Genomic DNA, 15410 nt, shown 5'->3' with positions numbered 1-15410 from the left:
ATTTATTTTTATTCATTTGGGGACTACGGATTCACCAAAGATCTGGTTTCTTGACAAGTGAAGTGTAAACATGGAGGAGATGCTCAGTAAAACTGAGGGGCACAGCAGCACATGGAAGCAACCTAAATGTCTAACAGATGAATGGATAAAGAAGGTGTGATGTGTACACACACATACACATACATAATGGAATATTATTTGACCATGAAAAGAATAAAATAATGCCATTTGTAGCAACATTGAAGGACCCAGAGTTACATAAGTCAGACAGAAAAAGATAAATATCATATGCTATCACTTTTTGGTGGAATCTAAAAAAAAAAGGGTACTTTTCCACAAAATAGATATAGACTCACAGATATAAAAAACAAACTTAAGGTTACCAAAGGGGCAAGGGAGGGGAGGGATAAATTAGGATTTGGGGTTAACATATACATACTACTATATATAAAATAGATTAAAACAAGGAATAGCACAAGGAACTATATCCAATATCTTATATTAAAAAAACTATAATGGAAAAGAGTCTGCAAAAGAGTATATATAACTGAGTCACTTTCCTATACACCTGAACACTGTAAATCTACTATGCCTTCAGTAAAAAAGTTGAGGAGCACATGAAGGTATCCATTTGCTGACAAACTCTCAGGCAATATTGGACAGTTTTTGCAAGCAGCTAAAGGAACAGCTATACCATGGTTCTGCCATAACGTTGCTCTGTCAATGGCAGTCTTTAATAATACTTAAGGTCACATCTGACACTAAGTTTGGTTAGGGAATCTAAGGATTCATTCTGTGAATATCTTTATTTTAAAATTTAATCTCTGTGCAATAGTGTTTTCAAAGCTCAAATTGTTTTAAAATGTTTTTGTTATTGGCAGTGGTAAACCCTTCTTTAATTAAGATACCATAAACCATCAGTGGACTTCATGTCTTTTCCCAGCTTACACTGTATCTGTTAAGAACACAGCATTCTGGCTCAAACTGGACACTAAATTTACCATTACCATTGAATGAAGTGGTGGAGATGAAGACAAGTTCTATTTAATAACCTTGGCTTCTTCATCCTCTGATAATTCCCAAAGAGTACACTGGTCCCAAAGAGGAATCTCATGGGGGTGAAAGAAATACACAGCCTTATATTTGTATCTTACTCATCAGTGATGAAAAATTTATCAGCCATAATTTCTTGGAGTACATCTTCTCCTTTTTTTTTCTTTTCTTTTTGTCTGTGATTCTCTAATTAGATGTTTATTACCCTCTCTCACTGTATTCTCCATGTCCCTTAATATGTCCTTCATACTTTTCATCTCATTTCAACATTCTGGGTGGTTACACTCATTTATTCAACAAACACTTATTGAGCACTTACTACGTGACAAGCACTGTTCTAGGCACTTGAGTACCTTAGTGAACAAAAGACATCTCTCTGCTCAGGAAAGACAAACTGAGGAAACAGACAATAAGCAATAAACACAATAAATGACTAAATCATGTAGAATGTAGAAGGTGATAAATGTCATTAAAAAAAAAAGAAGAGTAAAGCAATGTCTTCTGCTTTTTTTTTTAATTTCAAAAAAGACAATCTTATTTGACTATAATGTGATCACTGATTATATCAGAAAATTCTGTTTCAGAGTATAAGTGAATCAAATCCATATAATGTTCATCATACTGGTTATGTGATGACATAGAAAATACTATACATTTTAGTAAGTCTTGCATTTATATAAGGTGTAACACTTGCTAGGAAAATTCACATCTCCCCACATTTCTTTTTTTCTAAATCACTTTATTGAGGTATGACTGACAAATGAAAACCTGTATATATATATAATATATACAAATGGATGAGTTTGGAGATAAATATATACCTGTGAACCCATCACCACAATGTAAGCCATGAATATATTCTCCATAAGTTTATCATAAATATATCATCTCTGTAAGTTTCTTCCCATTTTATTTATTATTATTTTATATTTGTAGTGTGAGATAAGAATACTTAACTACAGATATAAACTCTTAGCAAATTTTTAGGTGTGCAATAGAGTATTGTTAACTGTATGTACCATGATGTATAGATGTCTAGAATTTATTCACCTTGTATAACTGAAAATTTGTATCCTTTCACTAACACCTCTCACTTTCCTCTGTCTCCACGCTTCAGAAACCACTATTTCATTCTCTTTCTTTGAATTTAACTATTTTAGAATCTTCATTAAGTGGTATCATGTAGTATTTGTCCTTCTATGTCTGGCTTATTTCATGAAGCATGATATTCTCCAAGTTCATCCATTTTGCTGCAAATGGTAGGGTTTCTCTCTTTTTAAAGGGTAAACAATATTCCATTTTATGTAAATACTATATTCTATTTAGGTCATATCTGAATGGTCTAGTGGTTTTCCCTACTTTCTTCAATGTAAGTCTGAATTTGGCAATAAGGAGTTCATGATCTGAGCCACAGTCAGCTCCTGGTCTTGTTTTTGCTAACTGTATACAGCTTCTCCATCTTTGGCTGCAAAGAATATAATCAATCTGATTTCGGTGTTGACTATCTGGTGATGTCCATGTGTAGAGTCTTCTCTTGCGTTGTTGGAAGAGGGTGTTTTCTATGACCAGTGCGTTCTCTTGGCAAAACTCTATTAGCCTTTGCCCTGCTTCATTCCATGCTCCAAGGCCAAATTTGCCTTTTACTCCAGGTGTTTCTTGACTTCCTACTTTTGCATTCCAGTCCCCTACAATGAAAAGGACATCTTTTTTGGCTGTTAGTTCTAAAAGGTCTTGTAGGTCTTCATAGAACCGCTCAACTTCGGCTTCTTCAGCATTACTGGTTGGGGCATAGGCCTGGATTACTGTAATATTGAATGGTTTGCCTTGGAAACGAACAGAGATCATTCTGTCGTTTTTGAGATTGCATCCAAGTACTGCATTTCGGACTCTTTTGTTGACCATGATGGCTACTCCATTTATTCTAAGGGATTCCTGCCCACAGTAGTAAATATCATGGTCATCTGAGTTAAATTCACCTATTCCAGTCCATTTTAGTTCACTGATTCCTAGAATGTCTATGTTCACTCTTGCCATCTCCTGTTTGACCACTTCCAATTTGCCTTGATTCATGGACCTAACATTCCAGGTTCCTATGCAATATTGCTCTTTACAGCATTGGATCTTGCTTCTATCACCAGTCACATCCATAACTGGGTATTGGTTTTGCTTTGGCTCCATCCCTTCATTCCTTCTAGAGTTATTTCTCCACTGATCTCCAGTAGCATATTACTTTGCCAACCAAGGTCCGTCTAGTCAAGGCTATGGTTTTTCCCGTGGTCATGTATGGATGTGAGAGTTGGACTGTGAAGAAAGCTGATTGCCAAAGAGTTGATGCTTTTGAACTGTGGTGCTGGAGAAGACTCTTGAGAGTCCCTTGGACTGCAAGGAGATCCAACCAGTCCATTCTAAAGGAGATCAGTCCTGGGTGTTCATTGGAAGGACTGATGCTAAAGTTGAAACTCCAATACTTTGGCCACTTCATGCGATGAGCTGACTCACTGGAAAAGATTCTGATGCTGGGAAGAATTGGGGGCGGGAGAAGAAGGGGACGACAGAGAATGAGATGGCTGGATGGCATCACCAACTCGATGGACATGAGTCTGAGTGAACTCTGGGAGTTGGTGATGGACAGGGAGGCCTGGCGTGCTGTGGTTCATGGGGTCACAAAGAGTCAGACATGACTGAGCGACTGAACTGAACTGAACTGATATTCTATTTATCTATTCATTCGCTGATAGACATTGAAGTTGCTTCTTTGTTTGGCTGATGTAAATACTGAGGCAATGAATATAGGAGCGTAGCTATCTATCTGAGATGCTGATTGCAATTCCTTTGGATATACTCCCAAAAGTGGGATCGCTGGATCATATGAGAAATCTATTTTCTACTTTTCGAGGAATCTTCATACTCTTTTACATAATGACTTCATCAGTTTACATTACCAACAATGTACAAGAGTTCTCTTTTTTCCACATCCTCCCCAACTTTTATCTTTTAAAAAAATTAGATAAATTTGACACAATACATTTTATAAACTTAAAGTATACAATGTGCTACTTTGATACACATATACTGTAATATTAATATGATTACCACTGAAGTAATATTTATCACCTTACATCTTTATAGTGCAGTATTACTGTCTTTCATTAATTATATTATGTTTAATTCTCTATGGCTTACTTACTACTCGATACAAGTTCATACCTTTAAACACCATCAATCTTATCCCCCACCCCCTGCTCCTCCATCTCCTGGTAACCATTATTTTCCTCTCTGTTTTTTCACAGGTTTGACATTTTTAGATTCCACATATAAGTGATATAATTCTTACTCTGTCTCGTTTAACTTGCTTAGCATAATGTGCTCATTTCATCCATGCTGTTGAAAATGTCATATTCTCCTTTCTCATGGCTGAATAATATTCCATTGTGGATACAGAACACATCTTTTTATCCATTCACCTACTGATAGGCATTTGCATTGTTTCCATATCTTAACTGCTGTAAACAATGCTGTGATAACATGGGTATCCCAGGTGGCACTAGTGGAAAAGAATCTGCCTGCCAATGCAGAAGATGTAAGAGACACATAAGACCCCTTGGAGGAGAGCATGGCAACCCTTTTCAGTATTTTTGCCCTGGAGAATCCCATGGTCAGAGAAGCCTGGCAGGCTACAGTCCATGGGATTGCAAAGAGTTGGATGTGACTGAGCACACACGCATGCACCGCACTGTTTTAATTACTGTAGCTTTGAAATATGCTTTGAAACAAAGAAGTGTGATACCTTCAGTTTTGTTCAATTGTTTTTTCTCCTTCACTGGCACTTCTTCCCAATCTTAAAGAACCCTTACATTACCTGACAGCACATTGCATGTCAGGTGCATAAAATGTTTTTCTTAATGACTGAAATATTCCCATGTTTTAGATAGCCTTAGATAGCTTTCTTTCTGCACACAGAAACTACTTCTATGAAAATTATTATCTTCCTCTGTGACACCTTGCCTGCATCCAAGATACCCCACTACATGGCCTGTGGTTTGCATAGCTATCACTTCAAACTTAACATAGCCCAAACTGAACTCATTTCTTTCACTTGGCTGAACTCAACAACTATAGTACCACTCTATTGGTCTCCAAGGTAAAAAAAACCACTGAGTTATATGATTCAAAACGAGAAAGAAAAGAGATAAGAGGAATAACTAAGTTTGTTGTTGCACTTAGTTGACCATTCATTCAACGAGTAAGTATTGAGTACCTACCAACCAATATTCTCCTAGGTTCAAGGGATCTGCTTGTCAATGAGATTAACAAATCTCTGTTCTCATATAAAATAGATAAATAACAGTGACCTACTATATAGCACAGGAACTATATTCAATACCTTATAATAACCTATAATGAAAAAGAATTTGAAAAAGAATATAAGTGTGCATGTGTGGATATATAGATATATACATGTGTGTTTCACTGAATCACTTTGCTGTCCACATGAAACAAACAATATTGTAAATTAATCATACTTCAATTTAAAAAATAAAGTAAAATTAAAAAAAAAACAAAAACCACACAACCCTCTGCTTTCATGGTGCTTACAGCTTAGAGACGAGACACAGAGAATAAAAATGGTAAATAGATAAACTATTCAGTATACTAGATGGTAATACATGCTTGGGTAAAATATAAAGCAAAGAAGGAATTGAGAATATGCATGTGTATGTGGGAGACGATGTTCATGATGGTTTCAGTTCTAGATAGGGTAGCCGGGAGAAACCTGAGAGGGTGATATTTGAGTAAAAACCTGAAGAAAGTCAGGATGCAAGTACCATGAGGCTATCCAGAAAAGAAAGAGCAGGTGCAAAGAAAGGCCCTAAGGCAGGAACACGTGTTGTGTTTTAGGGCACAGCAAGAAGGTCACTGTAAAGTAGAGTGATCAAGAAGGGGAAAAATAGGAAATGAAACTACGTGTAGAGTGTTCAAAGGGGAATGACAGGAAATTAAATTACAGAGATGATGAGGCTGGGACCAGATCTTATACGGCAAGATGCTCTTTCTTCTCTAATCTTACTATTAGTCCCCTTATCCTGAGGCCTTATCAACTCATATCGGCAACAGTTTCCAACTCATCTCATTCATTGTCCAGTTTAACCTCTACATTGCCTCTGGGATAATCCCAAACCACCACATTCAACATGGCAGTTACTCACTCAAGGAATCAGAATGGTTGTCTAATGCTTCAAGTCTAAATTAGTCTACAGGGTTTTCAGGGCTATCTTTGACCTATTTTATCTTAAATCTGGCACTTATTTCCTGATTATTTACTGAGCTCTTTCTTTCTTGAAGAAACTATGAACAAAAAAGGGTAAAGAAACAGATTCAAGACCTGGAGTCTACTGTCAACATCAACTTTTTCTTAGCTCTAAAAGCCTCTTCCAATTTCCTGTATATATGCACTCATATTTTTGTTATTTTTAACTCAAGCTTTTGCTGCTTCTTATGTTTAAGTATCTTCTCTTTTTGAACTTATAATAAAATCCAAAATCTTTCTATGGCCATAAGGCCCTGCATCATCTGGTCCCTGACTATCTTTTCTTATGATGTCCTTTCCTTTTCTCACTCACTGTATACCAATGATGACTGCCTCTCAGTTCTCTGAATGTACGAAGCTCTTCGCTGCATCTAAACCTTCTTCTGCTAGATCACATTATTTACTCTTTTTTTCTTTACTCAAACATTAAGCCTTAGTTTGGATGCCATAAGAGCTTACTTCCCTGCACTCTAATATACATGAGGTTTCACAGCACCATGCATGATTTTCCTTTATAGTATTTATGACAATTTTTAAACTTTGTACTTATTCATGTGACGAGTGTGTTCAACACTCTCTCTACTAGAAACAGTTAGTCTCCCTACTAGTTCATAAGCTCCAGGAATACAAGCAGATTTCTCTTGCCCATCCCAGTGTACCTAGCATCTAAAACAATACTCGGCAGATGCTTAATAAATATCAGTTGAACAAATGAGTTAATACCTTATCTGGATACTGGCCACTCTTTTTCAACTACTTTCATTTTCTCCAAGAACCCTTGAGGTTTTCTCAGTCTCTCAAAGACCCATTTCTTCCCTGACTTCTTTTCCTTTTAAATAAAAATAGTTCTTCAAATGTTGAATTCAAAACCCTGGTGACAACTGGGGGTTTTCTTTCTTTTCATGAAAGAAAAAGCCATCTCTCCCAGTATATCATTGCAAAGCTGGCTGTATTTCTTTCCCAAACCATACAATTTAATCATAAATATAAATCAGTCTAAAATATAATTAATTAGAAAAAACACATAAAACAACCAGGATCTGGATAGGACTTCTCATTTTTTTTTCAGCTTGAGAAGTTCTATAAAAACTTCTCTCTTAATAGGTTCTATTTTTTTGTCTTTCCCTGGCTTCTTCTTGTGCTTAAAGTCTTACCACATATCAATAAGACATCTGCCCATCTTACTTTTCCACTCAGCTTGTTTGATACTTAAAATTGGGAATAACATGTTTTACATCTTTTAGGAAATCTGTAATGCCTTGTTCAGACCTGTTTAGCAGCAGGGACATTTCTTTTTCTTTCTCTAAATCCCCAGCAGGTATTGCAGGGGCCCACAAACAAGAAAGCCTCAGTAAGTTCTTGCTAAACTGTTCAATTACATGAAAATTTCTTGGATTCCCAGGAGATTTATTGGTACTTATTTGACAGATGGACTTATTCATTCATTCATTCAATAACTATTTAGCGCTCCAATATTCAAAGTTCTGTGCTTGGCACTAGGGAGAAAATGGAACAAAAGACATACAAGGAAGCTCCCATTCCAGTGGAGGAAGTCTATATGCATGTGTATAATTACAACATAATATCTAGAAATGGGAGAAAGTTAGGTGCAGGATGATATCACGTGCACAAGGAAGCCCCAGGACTGATTCTAGTCATAAATAGAATAAGGGAGGTTTCATAAAGTTGAGTTGTAAACAATGAACAGGAGTTTACCAAGCCAACAAAAGTAGAGAGGTATGAAAGAGCAAGGCATGTTTAGAAAAAGCCAAATAAGTCATCAGGAGGTAAGGTGAGAGAAATAGGCAGAATTACATTATGCTGGGTCTTTTACGCCATGCTAAGTAACAAGGGTTTTTAAGGCTAAGTGGGAGCTGACATGAACAGTTTTCATTTTTAAAAAAGAAGTACGGCAGTGGTGTGGAGGATAACTTAAGGAAGGAAGACAGATTCAGGGAGTCTATGTTGGGGAGAAACGTGAAGGATCTGGGGTGACAGCAAGGATAAAGTGAGGGCAGTGATTTGATTGGCATTAGGAGACAGATGTTAACAGGATACAGTGATTAATTGAGAAGGGACAGAGAGGAGATAGAGATGGAGGAGCCTAAGAGGCTCCCTAAGTTTCTGACATGGATCTCTGAGCAAATGCCTTTCACTTGATTTAAGCAGAAAGTAGATGTGTGAGGAAAAGAAAATGAACGCAGTTTAGGAATGATGATGGATGTCTGAAGGACACCCAAGGGCATATGTCTGGTAGGAAAAAAGAAATGAGGACCTGAAGCTCAGGGGAGAGGTCTTAATTAGAGATTTAGATTTCAAGGCTAAATATTTATGATTCTAGAATGATAAAATGGAATGAAAAATAGAGCTACCAAGGCCCTGCCAGCTGCTGCTTCTGACCTCCAGCAGACTATCCAACAGTCATTAGTCAACATGTATCAAAATGCATGATGTGGGCTGGCAATCTGTCATTCACTGTAGCCCCTCTAGATTTGCCTGTGAAATCCTCAATGAGACTTAGAGGAGAGGAATGGCGGGTCTTTAGGTTAGCTAATATCTCCCATACTCTTTAGCACAGAGGGGAGAGTGTTCTGGCACTACTGAATACTGGCACCATGCGACTGGAGGCGAGACTAGAAATATCTGGAAAAACAGTCACTCAAGGAGCTATCTTGAGGAGAAAAAAACAAATCAATTGCTCTGTACCAATTCTTGGTACATCTGATGTAATATATCTCCCTAATCTCTTGCAACTTCTGACAACTGCTCTGAGAAAAGTAATATGCAATCAATTTGACAACTCATCATAATGAAAGCAGAATTATCTGATAATACCAGCTCAATGACCTAAATATTTTAAGACCTTACATACTACACAAATCCTAATGGAAAGAAGAAAGAGTGTTTATTGATTAAACCGAGGTCTAAAATCTACTTAATAGTTCACTCTTAAAACTAAAAAAGTGTATATTTTCAACTAAGAATGCTACAGTTTTATTATGTGAATCTCAAGATGGTACAGTTCTCTAATATGTACGGATTTTAAATGACCTGATAATTTCTAGGAACACTAAAACATTTTTTTAATATTTCTTCTCTTAAAATGTTCTGTTGTTTCCTGAGACTAAATTATAAACAATAAGTCCAAAGATAAAACAACTGCATGGATTGATGATTCTATGTGAATTACAAACCATAGCAATGTGGTGCCTCGACTGGGTTTGAGTCTTCTCTGTACAGTAAATCCAACTAAAAATAAAAGTACCAGGCACAGGCACTGTGCATGGTGCTAGGGTCATGGAGAGAGAAGACATAGTCCTTGGCACTCAAAGATAACAAATACTGTGCGCTGGGTTTCAAACTGTCACCCTGGACTTTCAGTGGTTTCACAGGGTACTCACTAGATAGGGGCATGGACATTGTAAGATTCCTATTATTTTCCCTTTCAACAATTGAGTAGTTCTATTTTATCTGTTTCATTTATTGGACTTCCTTGTAGAAATTAGCTTGAAGAAAGGATTCTTCCATACACAAATATAAATAATACAGTTTACAAACCTCTGGTATAGTGGAAAAATAAGAGCAGTCAGAATCTACTGGGACACATACTGGGAGCCACTGGTGACAAGGCTCCACATGCTCTCATCAGTAAGTGTATCATTTTACTCCCATGTCAAAGTGAAGCACAGGGCTTTGGAAGGAGGCAGGTACGGCAGGATAGGCAAAATTAGAGGTACCATGGAACATACAAATTAACTGCTTTCTCTGTACTCTGTCATAACTTCCATTTTAAACTTTATCAAATGTATAGCACGCAATTGGAAAAGTAAAACAGCTGTTTTCAAATCTTAAGTAAAACAACAACCACCACCCATAAAGTAGTCTTATCACAGAAAGTTCCCAACCAATACAGAAGTATCCCAAGATTTATTTTGTCTCTGTTCTACCTAGAATATAACCACAAAGAAAAGCCAGGGCTTCCCGCAAAGGTCTTCTCACCCCATCAGAGCCTTGTTGAACTGCAGAGGAAGAGAAGCCTAGTATTGCCTTGATTTCTCCCTACCTTTCAAGGGGAAAAGCACTGCCACAGTGGCTCATGCTTAAGGGCCTCACTGCTCTGTCAAGCCACACGGTCTATTGCATGTCAGCCTCTTTACGTGGCTTCTCCTTCAACCCAAGGCAAAAAGGAATGATGGAGTCAGTACAACTTTTCCTTTTGTCCAGAAGATGCTCTTCCTCTTACAGGGCCGGGCTGAAAATCAGGGCTGGGGCTACCCTCAGACAGAACAACATTAGCCTATTTCCTTGGGAATACTCTCTCTCACATGCAGCAAAGTAGAGTCCAAAGTTTCCTGCATTCAAGAGCAGGGTCTCTTTGCTGAATTTGCTTTGTTCTATGTTTCTCCTTTGTGTTTTCTCTGGCACTGAATAGACAGATGCATCCTCTTCTTTCCCTGGGCTGGTGATTGCCAAGACTGAGGGGGAAATAGGCACAGGATACAAAAGAGGTCCCTTGTGACTTCAGGGAAAACTGAGATTTGAAGGAAAACCCTCAGCCAAATAAGAGTAGGTTGCATCATCTTGTTTTTCCTCCTCTGTGCATCTATCTTCTCTGAAGTCTAGAGACGCCCATGATCCAGGACATACCATTTGAATACAGTCTCAACCTCGTGAGAGCTTCTAGAAACTTTTACCTGATCTGCTTGCCTTCTCTCATATCATATAAGGAAAAGAAGACATCAGTATCTTCCCCAATGGTGTTGTAGGTGAGACTCTTCAGACTGAGGAAGAAGTGATGTGGCACTGGTATCCGACAGCTTTCTCCATGACGTGGGCGCACTGTATCCACCTAATGAGGAAGGCAAAAGACAGTGACTTCTATTTTAGTTGTTTATTATATTGACCCTAAAAGAAATGAAAATGAAACGACTAAGTCTCCTCATATTGCTGAAGGGGATCATGTAAGAGAAAGAGATTAGAGGTGTAGTCTCTGCTACTAGCAGGTGTTGCGTTAATATGCTTGGTTTGAGGTAGGCAAATGCACAGCTGGGAAAAGTAAACAGAGTGAAGGAGATATGGGAATAGTAACTCCAGTTGGTAAGTGAACTCAAAATCTCCACCAGGCCACATACGTCTAAATTCTCCAGAGAACCATTTTCAAAGTCACTTCTTGGAGATGCTGTCACGATCCTGATGTACTTGGTTTACACTGTTAGATGTAATAGTTACTGTTCTAAATACCATTTTTATTTTCTCAGACTGATTCATTTTAGTGTCTCTATTTCATTTCAGTTGTGCTTGTGTAAATTTGCACAGAGGAGTGGAGACTAGCCAAGTTTGCTAGGAGATCAGAATTCCTTAGGTCACAATAAAGCAGTCAGTGGTTAAAAAAAAAAAAAAGAAGTCGGTAATTTCCTGGTGCATACCTATTTTATAACCGCTTAAAAGAAAGAATTCAGGGAAAAGACCGGGAGGCCTGTCTTAAGTTGCTTACCTGAGATGTGCTTTGCTGTACACTCTGCCGGCTAGATAAATGCTATGGAAAGAAAGAAAAAGATCAACTAGGAAAGAAACTAACTTTTGTTGCCATTTTAAATTTTTAATTGAAGGATAATTGCTTTACAGAATTTTGTTGTTTTCTGTCAAACATCACCAAGAATCAGCCACAGGTACACCCATGTCCCCTCCCTCCCAAACCTCCCTCCCATCTACCTCCCCACCCCACCCTTCTAGACTGTCATGAGCCCCTGTTTGAATTCCCTGAATCATACAGCAACTAACTTTTTAAAGCACCTTCTATGTGGTAGGCATTCTGATGCATATTTTACATATATGATCTCATTTAATTATAATAACCTTGTTAGACAAACGTTGTTTGTATTTGACAGAGGTAACTAAGGCTTAGTATAAGGAAGTGAGATGCTGAAGATTCCACACAGCAAGAAGGTGGCAAGTCTAGATTCAAACCCAGGCCTTTCTAGCTTAGAGTATCAGCCACGTCACAAGAGGGTGCTTGATACTGGAGTTTTGCTTTACCACTGTCCTCTCCACACACTGGGCCACTTCCTACACTGTGTGACACAGCTTCCTTGGGCTCTCCACTGGAAGAGGCAGAGCCTCTAACTCCAAGTGTCTCCTTTCCAAACATCTCTTCATGCTGTTCCTTCGTGGCTGGCTAAAGTCAGCAGAAGCAGATTCCAAGCCCAGCTACAGGCACTTGCTTGTGAAACTTCAGACGGATCACTTATGCTCTCCAAGGGACATTCCCCTCGACTATAAAAATGAAATAAAAGCTTTCACTGTCCTCCTCACAAGGTTACTGTGAGGTTCAAATGACATAATGGGAACCAGCATGACACAGTAGTTAGGGACCTAAATGCAAGAGTCAGAATTCCTGGTTAAATTCTGACTCACACTTTCCTCATCTGTAAAGTGAGGATGATATTTTGTGCTGAACCTCACAGGGTCTTGTGCAGATTAACCCAGCACAGTACACACTGTAAAAGGCTGATCACTGTTATGGTCAGTTAGTATTCTTCTTATTATTGGTACTGTTCTTTATAATTAGTTATTATAGAAAAGTCTGTCACATTCAGAAGTAAACCCTGAACACCAGGAAGAATGGTGGGTTCGCCATTCTTCAGGTCCCTGGTCTTGGCAGACTCAGCAATGAGAGATTCTATCCTGCTTTCTACTGGCTCCCAGAGGCAGTGAGACAGCACTGCTTTGGTAGACTGTTTCATATCACATGGGTAAGAAGAACAGCTGCTGATTAGAATGGTTTGTTCTTTTACCAAAAATATTTAACCCTGAATAAAACTGAAGTACAATTAAATATTAAGTGCATCTCACTAGCTGTAGTAGTTATTAAATATTCATGTGCATTATTAGCTATAGTAGCTAATTATTATCAATTATTAATGTTCATCCATGGGAATACATGTTCCCATGATAGATATTAAGTATAATTAAAACAGGTCTCCACCAGCTGGGGAAGTCAGCACACAGAATGCTTATGTACAAAAGAATACCCCATATATAAAATAGGTCACAAGAAAGCTTTAAAAAAAAATCATGTTTTAAAAAAAAAAAAAGTCAAGCTTTCTATGGTTTACTGACCCATATCCCACTGGGAAGGAAGTTACTGGCCTGAAACTCTTTGCACTGCTTTATTTTATTTTTAGGGGCTACATAAAGTCATTCTTCTCAAGTAAATTTACTGACTAGCTCTTAAAAGTGACTACCAATTCATAATCATTAATATTCAATTATAACTATATATGGGAGTTCACAGCTAATTTCAGTGTAACTCATCCCGGTTGACAGTAACAGACATCATTCTAGACTTCAGAGGTATTAAATCTGGGAAGAACTCTTCAACTGAGTCTGAAAGCACACCCATGGGTGGCCAGAGAATGGCATAAGAACTGGCATTTTGGAATGTCTTTCATGGCACCGTAAGGAAAAACCACTACCCTGCTGTCAAGAAGCGGTCAGCTGGCCAGCTAGTACTTCCCTCTTCAGAACCATCATCACCTGTATTAGAGCTCTAATGTATTATGTTCCCATGTTTGCTACCCAACTCCAGATTTTGCCCTACCAGTGCACGAAGTACCTATCTTAATCATCTTTATATCCTAAAGGCAATATACATACAAAATACACATTAATTAAGAAATGTAGGGACTACATTATTGCCTCTGCCAAATTTTACCCCACAGAGAAGTCATTTTTAGCCCTTTGGAGTCTCTGGTACATTAGTTCATAAAGGTCTAACGACATGGTGGGGGAGGGGAGTGCAGCTTGAGGCATTCTATTCAGCTGAATAACACAATTGATTGCCTGCTATATACACTAGGAATTGTGTTAGATACTGTGGGTCTTACAAGGAAATGTAAAACATATACATCTGGTCAAGATCACCAACGAAATGATGCTTGATGGTTATAATAAATAATTATTAATTGATTTAAATCTAGAAATGGAAGTATAAACAGTGATCTTTCGAAAAAACATTAATTGATTAAAAGTTAAATAGCTCTAAAGGTTTGCATAAAAAAATCAGTCCTCCATTCACCCAGTCTCATTCCCCAGAGAGAAGTAATTTCCAGTCTTTTTTGTGTTCTTTCCTAGCATTTATCATATATTTCAAAATGTCATATTTATACTGCTCTTTTTTAAATCCAGAGATTTATCTACTGGCTTCTTATGGTAGCTGAAGATTTTCACACTTGTTTACATCTATTTCCCTTCATCTATCTTCCCAGTAGCTCACAAAAATGGTTAAAACTTGTTTATAGTATTATAACTTTTATATATAATTCACTTCTGAGCCAAGGAATTACTTCAATTAAATTTTCTTTCTTCTACTACTTTACGATTTTGTATTGGATTTATTTAAATTATAGGGTCTTTCCTATAATCAACCCCCTGCCCACAGCTCTATAAAACACCTTTCAGTGGCAGATCCCTCCTGGCTGCCCTCCTCCTTTAACATGGACCAGTTACTCTCTAGGTCTATCACACAACTGTCATCCTGCGCCTTCCCACTGATGTTAACCTAAGAATTCTTTGCCCCTCCTGTTTGAGTTAGAATCTCTTTCCTGGATGGGACATTTAAGCATCTTTTCATTTACTTCTTCATGTCAAATAAATAACTTATTTCTCTGTTGTTTCCTGAAAAGGGATCAAAGAAGGAGGTTTGAGATTTTGAGCAACCAAAGTTTTCTTTAGGCTACTTCCCTACTTGATGGATAGTGTGGCTGAGTAAATATAGAATTCTAGGTTAAATTTTATTTTCCCTCAGAATTTTAAAGGCAATTGCTCATTATTTTCTAGTTTTCAATATTGCTATTAGGAAGCAAATGCTATTCTTACAACAAATCCTTTAGCAGGTGACCTATTTTTCTCTCCAGAAACTTTCAGCTTTAGTGAGGTGAAATGTCACTATTAAGTGATAAATATTTAGGCTTTTTTAATATGAGTACTCCTATCTAAAAGTTCTGGGAAATGTTTTCTAGCTTTATCGATATATAATTGGCATAAACAT

General features: G+C 37.6%; 1 protein-coding gene across 1 annotated transcript in view; it reads right to left on the bottom strand.

Moving 5' to 3' along the window:
* Positions 1-15410, bottom strand: part of DOCK3 (dedicator of cytokinesis 3) — a 276998-nt gene that overhangs the window by 139471 nt on the left and 122117 nt on the right. The window contains exons 8-9 of the mRNA XM_088831600.1: positions 11856-11897; positions 11056-11210 (exon numbers count right to left, since the gene is read on the bottom strand). Of these exons, the coding sequence (XP_088687726.1) occupies positions 11056-11210; positions 11856-11897 (197 nt within the window). The remainder of the gene's footprint in view (positions 1-11055; positions 11211-11855; positions 11898-15410) is intronic.

This window comes from Moschus berezovskii, chromosome 24, assembly GCF_049115385.1.
Source record: "Moschus berezovskii isolate FMDL1 chromosome 24, NW_MosBer_1.0, whole genome shotgun sequence".
In the NCBI taxonomy this organism is placed as follows: Eukaryota; Metazoa; Chordata; class Mammalia; order Artiodactyla; family Moschidae; genus Moschus; species Moschus berezovskii.
Note: the sequence above shows the minus strand (reverse complement) of the source record. Positions and strands in the feature narration are given on the sequence as shown.